Source organism: Vigna radiata, chromosome 7 (genome assembly GCF_000741045.1).
Source record: "Vigna radiata var. radiata cultivar VC1973A chromosome 7, Vradiata_ver6, whole genome shotgun sequence".
Lineage (NCBI taxonomy): Eukaryota > Viridiplantae > Streptophyta > Magnoliopsida > Fabales > Fabaceae > Vigna > Vigna radiata.
In genome coordinates this window covers 31,692,436-31,704,935 of record NC_028357.1, presented here as the reverse complement: position 1 = coordinate 31,704,935, position 12,500 = coordinate 31,692,436, and the positions used below count along the sequence as shown (strand labels likewise).

At 31.9% G+C, this 12,500-nt stretch overlaps 2 protein-coding genes across 2 annotated transcripts; one reads left to right on the top strand and one right to left on the bottom strand.

The window, feature by feature from the left end:
• Nucleotides 1-267: 267 nt before the first annotated feature.
• Nucleotides 268-5,706, top strand: LOC106768629 (maspardin). Its single transcript, XM_014653873.2, has 8 exons — nt 268-494; nt 635-760; nt 2,140-2,238; nt 3,428-3,570; nt 4,056-4,164; nt 4,385-4,492; nt 4,872-5,012; nt 5,116-5,706. Exons 1-8 carry the CDS (start codon nt 423-425, stop codon nt 5,527-5,529), a joined length of 1,212 nt encoding a protein of 403 aa, XP_014509359.1. The 5' UTR covers nt 268-422; the 3' UTR covers nt 5,530-5,706.
• Nucleotides 5,707-7,736: 2,030 nt separating this feature from the next.
• Nucleotides 7,737-9,635, bottom strand: LOC106768630 (40S ribosomal protein S13). The gene is made up of 5 exons (XM_014653874.2): nt 9,487-9,635; nt 9,324-9,396; nt 9,065-9,203; nt 8,610-8,796; nt 7,737-8,089 (listed from the first exon to the last, which is right to left on the bottom strand). Exons 1-5 carry the CDS (start codon nt 9,507-9,509, stop codon nt 8,056-8,058), a joined length of 456 nt encoding a protein of 151 aa, XP_014509360.1. The 5' UTR covers nt 9,510-9,635; the 3' UTR covers nt 7,737-8,055.
• Nucleotides 9,636-12,500: the final 2,865 nt, after the last annotated feature.

Below are 12,500 nucleotides of genomic sequence, written 5' to 3'. Positions count from 1 at the left end.
AATAATAATTATTCAGATGCGGAACATAGCTGATCTCCTTTTCAATGAAATACTCGTTGGTGACGATTTGAAGGTTTGTGTAAGCTGAAACGAGACCACCTTATTATTATTTTTGTGTTAATAAATAAAATTTGTATACAATGAAGATTGGACCAAGTCATTATAGAAGAAGATATTTGATTTTGGTTGGAATGATAAAAGAGAAAGAAAGAAAACAGTGAAAGTAATATTAAATTCTGTTATGTAAATAGCGTCATTTGTGAACGGTCATTTAATTTCACGTAAAAACAGAAAGGGGCCATAGGTTAGATGGCATGTGCGTGCCTGCAATCCCAATAATGCATAGAGAGAAAGATAGGTGAAATTGAAGGATGGGAATGGCATAAGCGCCCACCCTAGCGTTGCAAATTAGCGTGCTAACCATGAAAACCGTCTTTTCGGCGCCCGGTGATTACGTCCACTTCAAGTCCCAAGTCCCTCTTCACAAAATCCCAGTATGTTTCTATTTTCCCCTTTTCTTTCTCCGAATTGCACTTCTAGGTTTTACCCATAGATTCCGATGTAGTTCCTTTCTTAATCAACATATTGGAATTTTTACTCTTCTTTTGATCTCTTGCTTTTAAATTCTTAACAGATTGGCACTAAACAGTGGCGATATTACGATTTCGGACCAAAAGCTGTGCCTCCGCTTATATGTCTTCCCGGAACGGCTGGAACCGCTGATGTATATTATAAACAGATCATGTCATTATCCATGAAGGTACCCGTGCATATTCTGATTGCCTAAACATTATCACATCTAATGTGTTTTCACTGATGCGCTTTGGAATTACCTAATCTTCACTCACTCTACTTCTCATTGAAACTTATTTAAAATCGACTGCACTCTTGAAAGTTTCTCTTGACTTTATGTTTTAATCTTAGTCATAAGTGGAAGATTACAGTTGTGTTTTGTTTTGACGCTTTAACTTTCATTCAATGCCTATTCACCATTTCTCTCTAGTCACGTGCAACCGCTTTGTAATGTGTGATAACAGTTTTACAAATGCGCACTTAATTGTTAAGATTTGACTTGTGGACATTGTGTGTTGGGAAATCCGAGGAGAGAAATATTGGGAAGACATATAACATAACGTGAATTTCGACCCAAATCCATAGAGCAATTTATGTTAGTCAAAATGGGTCACGAACTTTAAAGCAAGATAACATAGCTCTATCTCAACCCAAAAACTTAAGAAAATAGATATGTGGATCTTTCTCATCATCCAACCTGTCTAGTTTTCCATAATGTTAGAGTCCAACTCATATATTAACTTCAATATTTTGCATGTTGAAATGGCAACATCCAAGCTTTCTCATTTTAAGTTGATATGTTCTCTTTCTTGTCACAGCCATTAGGCAACGGGTAGCTAACTTCAAAAGTGTTTTTCTGCAATTCTGCTGCTAAACAAGAGAGCAATAACCTAGACTCATCTAACTGCTGGATGCCTTATAGTTAGTGAAAAACTTGTTTTGAATATTTAAAAGGTTTAGTAGGTATCTTTTATTAATCATAACTTGTAAGAAAGCTTAATTCTAAATAGATAAGATTAAATTTTAGAAAATCATGCACAAAAGATTCTAGTTGTTATATGCACAGTTGATGGAACCCAAGAATACATGCCAAAAGTATAGACTAAATGTTAGATCAATTCATTCATGGCCCAAAGACATGGGGATTTTGCTGTAAAAGAGCAAAGAGGGGGAACACGTGGAAGTTAGAGATATATTTTCCGGCCACAGGCTTGGGCTGGCAGCTCAGGGAGCTGAGAGATATATTTTTACTTCTTTTCCTTCTTTTTTTTTTCCAGCATTGATAGCCTTTCTTTAGGGAATTGAATTACTCGCATTCCGACTTTTAATTGAATACCATTTTCAGATTTATTTCTTTGCTATTCCTATTTGCTTTCTATCTTCGTAACTGATATATACTTCTCTTATAACAAGAGAGAAGGGGTGTATTGAGCATTAGCAATGCAATTTGAGCTCTATGCAATAAAATCTCGTTGCCTGTTGCCTACTGACAGGATTGGGCTAAATTTTGTTTATTGATTAGGTGTAATCTTGTCTTTACTTCTTATTAATCCTTATTTTGTACAGGGTTACCGGGTCATATCTGTTGACATACCTCGTGTATGGAATAATACTGAGTGGATTCAAGCATTTGAAAAGTTCTTGGATGCTATTGATGTACACCATGTATGATCTCAAACTCATCTTGCTTTCTACTACTAACATCTTACTCGGATGCTAAATCTATAAATTGTTTGCTTTAGAAGCCGCATATACCTTTTTCCGTATGAAAATTTTGATAACTTTATTCCATATTGGAGACATCGATCATTCCAGTTAATGGAACGCCCTACGTAGCTGGTCTTCAATTAAACAGTTCTTTTAAAATCTCTCGAGGTTCTTATAATTCAGTTTTACACATCCTCTAATCATATTTACTTTGATTGTGCACAGTTATAATTTTGTTGGGAGTGGTCATATCATATGTTACTATTTTGGAATTTGGATATTGTGTATGATGTCTATATTTGTGTACCGTAAGGAGGGAAGGGCTCCTAGATATTTCCAACAATTTGTGTCATGATAAATGATTTTATTTGGCCAATCATTACAAGTCCAAGCGGAATCCTATTCCCACCAAACTAACAGTCTTGGACCGTCAGCCCAAATATAGAGCTGTATATATTAAGGCTTAACAATCAGTTCGAGCCTCTTTGAACTTTCTCACTGAAAATTACTAATTGCAAGGAATTGAATGCTTATAATTAATTAAATTAATATATCTTCTTCCATCCCAAATTTTTTAAGCCAAGTTCTTTTGCAATATATTTGAAGCCTCAGCATGTGAGCCTAAATATATTCTAGCCCCACCTAAAATACCAGCTAGCCTGCTTTTGATGTTTTCATGATTGATCGAGTCGTTGTTACTTGTAATACCATGCATGGTTTTTTATATAGTTAAAATTTAGGTTTTTGGGGATAAAATTCCAAATGTTCTTACCACAACAATTTCAGTGGATGTAGTTTGCCACTGGGAATATATATTTTGTTTGGGTAAAACTCAAGTTCTTGTGCGATTATATTTTCATAGCTTGTATCCCGTTGGATTAATCTGTTCTGGAAGTTATATCTATCAAGTATCAACGATATACAACAAATGGTGTATGATCGTAACCTGTTCATGAAATTGCTCAGTATAAAATATGCTGTACACAGTGCATGGTTTTAGGAGTTTACACAACAAATCTCTCCACTAACTGCTCAACATGTGTAGATGTCTGTCAATGTAATATCATCTTTTGAATCTATAATTTTGTGAAATAGCTTTTAACAACTTGAGAAAATGTTCAGTAAATTAGTTTAATCTTTCTTACAGATACATCTTTATGGTACATCACTTGGAGGCTTCCTAGCCCAGCTCTTTGCACAGCATCGTCCTAGAAGAGTTCGGTCTTTAGTTCTATCAAACACATTTTTGGAGACCCGGAGTTTCTCTGCTGCAATACCATGGGCACCCATGTACTTTTCTCCCATTCTATTGTAAAGAGTAATAACATATCTGCTAGAAATTAGCAAACCGTGTGCTGTCGTGCCCTTTATATTCATGAAAGATAAACTTTTTTGTGTGTCACCCTAGTGGAGTTCGTAGCAAATAAAAGCATCAATGATTACTTTACCGATACTTATACACGTTGGACAATTATATGCTCTGCCAAGAAATTATGATAGGTAGTCACAAGGAAACTAGAATGATATCTTCAAAATTATATATTTATTCCTGTAACATTCCATTAAGCTAAGCATCATCCATGATTACTACAGTGAGAACTTGCTATATGGTATACTCGACCCTAGAATGATGAACCCCTTCCCTTAAACTTTTTGTCCAAAAAAAAATGTTTCACTGTCCCCGCTTGGGAATTTGTTGTTATACTTCCTGATAGTTCTTCATTAGATGTATTTTTTTTCCACCTACTGATTCAACTTTTCTATTGCATTTACAGTGTTAGTTGGACTCCTTCCTTTTTGCTCAAGCGGTATGTGTTGACAGGAATTCGAGACGGTCCCCATGAACCATTTATTGCAGATTCAGTGGACTTTGTTGTTTCTCAGGTAATCTTTTTCTTGCTAATCAAATGCTTATTAGCAATCTGCAATTTTCCCTCAGTACGAAACAATGTTTTTAGACAATAAATAAAGAGTTTCCACTATACTTTAGACTGCGAAATTGATCAACTATCATCATGCACTACATTTCCTGAAAATTTAATCTACACATCCTGTTTTCTGGAAGAGTTTCCGTTTATTGTGTTAAATATTTTCTTTGATTCAGGTGGAAACCCTATCTAGAGAAGATTTGGCCTCCAGATTGTCGCTGACAACAGATGATGCTTCAGTGGGACCACTCCTTCTTTCAGATTCGTTTATCACTATAATGGATGTATGTCATCCCAAGATATAATTGCCTATTTCTGTATAATGTTGATATCAAATGATTTTTTTTGCATAGATCTTTTTTATCTAAAAAAAATCTTAATTGTCGAATCTCTAGATCAATTGTAATCTAATTGTTTTGATGTGCCGTGTACAAGCTCTATTTTTAGTAATACTGTTCCACTCTAGTTATGTTAAATTCTGCTGGTACCGGTAAATTCTATAATGCACCATCAATACATTTTTCTTGTGACATTGTATGATAATAATGTCTCACTGTTTTATCATCATTATTATTATTATTATTATGGAAGAGTAGTATGGTACAAAATTTTTAATAACTCCACTTTCGTCCTTTTGTACATGATCTTTCTCCTTTCTTAAAGACTAATGACTACTGTGCAATTCCTCAACAACTTAAAGATCAACTGGGTGAAAGATATCCAGAAGCAAGGCGCGCATATTTGAAAACTGGTGGAGATTTCCCATTTCTTTCTAGACCTGATGAAGTGAACTTGCATCTTCAGGTATACATGTAGTAGCTCACTTTTCTTATTTTACATGGGATTTGTTCTGACAGTCGTGGGCTCATTGGGTTTATCTTTTAACATGTCTATATCCTCATGGCAGTTACACCTCAGGCGTGTTGGTGTTGAAGCTCGGCCAGATTTGGTTCAGAACATACCTAAGGGTGATCTTGGAGGAAGTCCTAGCAGAGAGAGTAACGAAGATGACTCTGACAAGTCCCACGAAGACGATAGAGGGGGCTCAGAGAATTCACCTGCTGATTATGACATAAATCCTACCCCAGAAAGCTCAGGATCCGGTAATTTAGACAAGCAGCCACTTGATAATTCAGAACGTTGCCACTTGGATCACGAACACGCCTTATATGCCCTTCCTGGTGGATTCAAAGGGAGAACGAACATTCCAGGAACTTCTGTACATTTCATGTGTCATATTGCTACTTTCCATCTTCTTCATTACATCAGTTCACTGTACATTATCTGGAACTATTCATTGGAATTTAGTCAACTTGTGTAAGTTGGAATTCTTTTGGAGATTCAATGTGTCATGAGAACCGAGGGTGTGAAACAAAGGTATTGAGATTGACCGTATTGTGGATTGGATTTCTGAGTTCCTTTAGCTGGATGATGTAAGTTATTACTTGCAATTTGAAGGTAGTGTTTAAACTGATAAATCATCAAAATTTATATTTCATGTTTCAAGTATTTACGTGACCAAGAAATGTTTTGTGAAAATTTTCCTCTGTATATATATATATATATATATATATATATATATATATATATATATATATATATATATATATATATATATATATATATATATATATATATATANTATATATATATATATATATATATATATATATATATATATTTTAATTTGACATTTTTCCTCTATTTATCTGTGAAGTCAGATAGTGGTCGCTTAAAATTCTACCTTTTTATTTAAAGGTATTGAAATCAAATAACAGGCTAGAAAGATTGATGATAAACCACGACAATGTTGTTGGTATAAATGATATTGCGTTTGAATTTTTTAGACAAAGTTTCGCATTCGAATTTTTCAGATAAAAAATAATATGAAATGAAAAACCTTATTTAAAATAATAATTCAAGTTTCTCGATAGAAATTGGTTATTCTGATTATTTACCTAGTTGGTACATAGTTCGCACATACAAACCATTACAGAATATTCTTTAGTTGCAATTCAACAGACTTCGGTAGACAATTTGGCTAAACTGCGAATGATGAAAATATTTATTATCAACCAAGTGGTTAAATAGCATTGACTCAAATATGTGCTTCAGAACTGTATTAACTTGTATCGCCAGATATTAATCCCTATTCTACCACGTTATGATACTGATCACTTGGCTCAAAGTCTACAAATATACCATAACCAAAAATCTCATCTTGAAAGCTCTCGACATAAACCCGCCATTATATGATTGATTAGCTTGGATTCACATTTCTGGGCAATATCTGGCTTGTTTGGTGCATTATATTATGGTATTAAGGCTGATACTGACATCCTTTATTGGTTTATCAGCTGTTATGACTTATCGAGAACATCATATCTGAATCCGTAAGACTCTTCTGTATTAAGCTATAGAACTGTGATTAAGTACTAATATTGCAGCAATTGTTATAACCAGATCTTCAAAAGTGGTATCCAAAGAAGAGTAGGTCTTGATGCAAAACCTGTGCTTACTTAACTTTTAGAGAGCAGGGACTGTCGCAGCCAATTGTCATAACTCGCAATGTTCTTAGGGAAAATTATTTTATACCCTTCGTCAGTTAGTAACCAATTTCGGACTATCGGATAAATCCAGCGCATCTCTTGGTATGAACTCCATTAAATGCATCATAATACCACACCACAAATGATTAAATATGTTTTTAATCTCTATACATTACAACGATTTTGATTTTAGTTCATTTTCAAACTAAGATACAATTTAATCTTTCAACTTTAGAAAACTCTGGTTTTAATCCTTTTTACTAAATTTTTTTAATTTTATTTATTATTTCAAGCATGTTTCATTATAACATTTGGATTGTTTGATACATTTTTCTTCAATATTAACTGAAAAACGTGCTTGAACCAACAAATAAAATTAAAAAAAATTGGTAAAAAAAACTAAAACCAGAGTTTTCTAAAATTGAACGACTAAATTGTACCTTAATTTAAAAATAGACTAAAATCAAAATCTACCCCAAAATATAAAGACTAAAAACATATTTAATCCTTATCTTATTAATTTATTTTATAAAATTAAAAACACATGATAACAAAAAAAAAGTTAATTCAATATAAATACAAAACATTACAAATGAAATTCAATAAAATATGTAAGTTATATTTAAAATTATAACAAATCATCTAAGTTACGTTCCAATAGAAAAAAATAAAATCCTTACACTGATTAAAATATGCAAAATTATATTCAAAAAAAGAAAGAAAAACATTAAAGGACGCCTTGCTGAGTCAAATCCTTCACAACCCAAATTGTGTATTCAAATTTTAAGTAACTACATCAATTACACTCCAAATTATTGGAACATAAGGATTGGCCAAGCGAAAACATGACATAGCAACAGTATTTGGGAACCACTTTTCAAAAGCTTCAATATTAAAAAAATTACCACCAAAGACTAACACTCATTTTCACTTGCATTTGTAACGATCTATCGGAAGCTAAATGTAATGCACAGATATATGGTACTTGAATCAGTAAACATTGCGACCCATCAAAAGTCAACTTCTCGGCATATATATTACTCGAAATTAAAACCAAAAACTGCAGTCAGCCATCTCTTTAAAAAGACAACCTCCAACAGCTAAAATAAAATAAAACACCACATTGATAAATAGACTTAACTACTTGGAAGTATCTTTCTCAGTCTAACCACAAGATCTTAGCGAATCTAAGACCACATTACCTATCCAGCCTTCAAATAAACATCAAAATGATCTGGCAAATTGCTAGCTCAACAGCTACTGCAAGGCAGTAAAACCATGAAAGGTGCATGCATTCTCTAAGCAACCAGAGTGCTAGCAGTTGTTGATTCACTGCAAATATTACAAGCGGTCAATCGCAGGACAGGGAGAGTGCAAAACAGGTAAACAAAAAAGACAATATCGGGTTTCAGATTACCAATACATAAACAATGAACATCAATAGAAATTCAATTTGGAAATATTCATTCCTATGTAACATCCAAATGATATCAAATATGCACACAAAACTTCCAGGAAAATGTCTATCAGCATGACACTTTTATCAGTTTTGACCATTTGGTAACATATCTAAAGAACAAATGACAAACTGAAAACCTATTTATACCACCCATCTCAAATAAAGACTTTAAACGTGATTGCAAAAAATAATAAAAGTATTTGTTACACATAAATTTAACAACTTAAACTGAAAGACACAAGAAAAATGCTCTAATCTGTGTTAGGAGTGGCAGAGAAAATAATCATTTCTTTTAAGTTCCATTCCATTGTTGACATCATAAAAGCATCAATAAAAGCAATAGCAAAATAGTCATCCAGGCAACAAAAAGGTGAAGGGTTTGAAAGTACTTACTACTTCCAGACAGGTGGGAGCTTCTTGGTCTTCTTGTAGTAGCGAGCAAGACGGTGGATTCTGCTCTCCACTAGAATCAACCTAAACTTCGAGTCCTTGTCCTTTCTGTTTCTCTCCAGATGCTTCCTAATAGAAACTGCCTTCTTAATCAAATGGTACAGATCCTCTGGAATCTCAGGCGCAAGTCCTGAAAACAGATACCAAAACATTTTTCATCATTACTATTAGTGAGGTAACTATAAACACATTTTCATTTTATCATTCCCACTTCAAGTTTGCTCACTAACTCACTTCGTTAATCATTCACATCACTCGTCAAATCTATCACTTTGTCTCGTATTCTTTCTTTTTTTCTATCTCTCTTCCTTACAACTATCCATTAGCATTTTCCATATTACAATCGCAAAAAAGATCAATAGAAATTGTAAGCATTGTAGCAGAGAGTAAGCCCAAACCATGAGCTTTGAGGATCCGAAGGATTTTGCTGCCAGTGACGCTCTTCACCTGAGCAATACCATGAGAATCTCGAAGAATGACACCTATCTGCGATGGGGTTAAACCCTTCTTCGCGAACTTACAGATATTTTCCTCCACCTAGAAAAATTAAAAGATGAGAAAAACAGATTACATAAAAAAAAAAAGGCAAGAAAACAAGAAACAAGGATATACAAATATAATCTTTAAACACAGATAAATAGGGAGATAGAAAGCTACATCTTGCGAAGAGATCTTAAGCCAACTGGGAGGTGTCCTTTTGTAGGGCAAAGCAGAAGAGGATATACCCTTACTGAAACCAAAGAAAAAAAAAACTTTGATTTCGAATAATGAAAAAGAATAGAACGAAATTGATGAAAGAATTTGACAGATTTGTACGAACCCGCGGCTATGCATACGACCCATGGCTGGTGCTGTGACTTAGTTGAAGCTCTGCTTCTTCTGATTAGGGTTGCGACGCTCTTCGGCACACTCCACTCTGAAAAACCCTAGAACATGCGCCCTGGTCTATTATTTATAAACGAAACAGCCACCCCATATAATTAGTAACATTTATATTTAATATGAGAAAAAAAAGTATATTTACATATTTTGTTGTTTGATATTTTTTAATAATTATTTTATTTAACTATATCTGAATATGAAAAAATAATATTGGTCAAATATTTTTTAATTTCTCTATATCTTATTAAATCACTTTAGATTTCAACAATAATAAATATATATTGAAGATGTTAGACTATTTAGGAGATATTTAGAAAAAATTACATTATCACAAATAATAATACAATACTAGAAAAAACTAAAATAATACTTAATCTAAATTTTATATAAAGACTTAGGAAAACATCTTTAGGAGGCTTAATTTTGTTCTCTCTCATTTTTTATGTTCTCCATCCTCTCTTTTTTCTTTTTTTATTTATGTTATTTTTACAGTAAATATAATACTCATTTTCATGGATTTTGATATAATTTCTTTATAGATTCTAAGGTTAGAATACAATAATTGGTTTGTTCTTTTGAATATTATTGTGATTTATATTTTTATATATCTTTTGTCTCTTAATCAAGTAAAAGTAATGTTTTTTTTACCTATTGAAACAAGTTAACAGTATTAAATCTAAATAATATAGCAATCATATGACTCCAAAGGTGTTTAATTTTGATTGACAATGTATTTTGATTAAATTTAAAAATTTTAATGTGATTGAATGTGTTTCTCTCAATAATTGATGATAATGTTTTTTTATTAAAGTTAAAAACTTTAACAAGAATTAATCAAGAATGTATTAAGATATAAATAAGGGTCTTGTTTCATCCACCACCACCTTTGCTCTCTTCACCTCCTCAATTTTCTATAATTCTTTTTTAATTACAAAATTAGTCTTTTTTTTTTTACTTTTTAACTTTATTTATTTAATCTTCTTAAACCCATTTACTTTTTAATTACAGTACTTCAAATGAAATTGGTCTCTTTTTCATCATATTAACGTGCGACCTAGACAAGATAAATAAATAATTTATATACTTATTGATAGATAAACATCTTTTAATATTTAAAATTAAAATTTCAAAATACTAACATTCAAATATATAAAACTGAGTTAAAAGTCATAATCTCAAATGTTTTTACAATTACAAGTTGATTTTTTACTATTGTTTCTGAAATGCCAATGTACGATTTGAATAAAGTCTTGTCTCCATAACTCACGTATTACTTTTTTTTGAAATGCCAATGTACGATTTGAAAGTACAATTTGAAGTATAATCTTTGTGAAAATTTGATTTTTAAACTAATGTAAACATCCGTTTATTCTTTAACGAATATTGATATTCGTTTAATAATATAAAGTATATTTATATTCATTTAAATATTATTGAAGAATAAAAGAAAAATGTAAAAGTACATTAAGTAGTGTGTGGTGATAGAGGGAGTAACACCCTACAAATAAATTCTCACATTGGATAAAACAAGAGATAAACACGAGTTTATATATACATAAGATATCTTCATTGGTAAGAGGTCTTTTAGAATGGTATCAAAAATAAATCCACGAGGATTTGGTCCAAAGTGGACAATATCTTACCTTTATTTGAACCTTTTGAAGTGGAATCAACCTCTTTTCTTTATTAGTGTTTTTTATCTTTCTCCATTTTTGTTTCTTTATTTATTTTATTATCTAATCTTTTATTTAATTTGTTTATCTTAATCTTTTTTTATTACTTTTATTATTTTTTTCGACTAACCTCTTTTGTATAGTTTTATAAGAATTAATTTGTTAAGAATTAATTATATGTTCATTAGAAGATGACTTAGACTTGACTTTACTCTTTCTAATTTATTGGTCATTATCTTAACAATATTAAAGTCGTTATTGACTTTAGTAGTATTAATTTGATTGCATAAACAATAATGTTATCAGTGAGCTTAAGAAAAATATATTTGTGAATGTTGTGGTTTAGTTGTTGTCATTTGAGCTTTAGCCAAGATACTATGAATATATTTTGTCTACCAGAGATGAATGGACCCACCAAGTAGCCAATTTGCCTTTATCCTAAGCAAGTAATGGAGAGGCTCAAATCCTTTAAGGAGAAAACTTTGTTCAAGGTTGCAATAAGGGTAATGATGGTAGATTTTGAATTCCTTATTACAAGAATGTTACCAGTGTAGATTATAATAAATAATACCGAAGATTTATCAAAACGAGTGATGTTTGAGAGTGTAAATGACTTTGTTGAAACTTGAGAGAAGTTAGTCGAAAATCCTAGTGATTAGACCGTGTACACGAGTTCATGAAATTATGATACAAGATCACAAGTGTTGCTTTGGAGAAGTCTCCACCTCCCGTACAACAAAAGTATTTTTTTTTAGATATTGTCTATTCTAGGTCAAGTTTTCATGAATTTACTCTTGATATCACTTCAAAAAGTCTTTTACTAATGAAGGTATCTTATGTGTATATAAATTCATATCAATCTCTTGTGTTATCTGATGTGATGCTTTGTTTGTATCCTAACAAAATGTTGATATCATTATAAAAGTGTAAAAGATTAAAATCCTAGTAACAACACGATGACGCCATATGAAAATATTTTCATCACCTAATTTAGTAATGATTGGTGTGGTGAAAGTATGAGATGAAAGCATGGACGATGGAGTGAAGAAAATTTGATTGGTGGAAAGGGTTTAAGAACTTTAAGAAATTATTATGACAACCAAGCTTCAAATACCACGTGAAAAAAATGTGTATGAAAATTTTTAGGTTTAATAGGTTTGGAGGTCCCTATATTTGGAGGTTTGTTTCAATTGGGTCATCCAATTTTTGAAGTGATCAATTAGGTCCCTAATTTTGTCAATTTGAATCAATAAAAGTCTTTCTGTTAAATGCAGTTAAC

Bases quoted from the DNA above. Each gene is read 5' to 3' on its own strand.
- LOC106768629 (XM_014653873.2), top strand. From the start codon at position 423: ATGAAAACCGTCTTTTCGGCGCCCGGTGATTACGTCCACTTCAAGTCC. The intron at 495-634 runs GTATGTTTCTAT...AATTCTTAACAG, and splicing joins TCCCTCTTCACAAAATCCCA to ATTGGCACTAAACAGTGGCG. The intron at 761-2,139 runs GTACCCGTGCAT...TATTTTGTACAG, and splicing joins TCATGTCATTATCCATGAAG to GGTTACCGGGTCATATCTGT.
- LOC106768630 (XM_014653874.2), bottom strand. From the start codon at position 9,509: ATGGGTCGTATGCATAGCCGCGG. The intron at 9,397-9,486 runs GTTCGTACAAAT...CTTTGGTTTCAG, and splicing joins GGTCGTATGCATAGCCGCGG to TAAGGGTATATCCTCTTCTG. The intron at 8,797-9,064 runs GTTTGGGCTTAC...ATCTGTTTTCAG, and splicing joins TCGGATCCTCAAAGCTCATG to GACTTGCGCCTGAGATTCCA.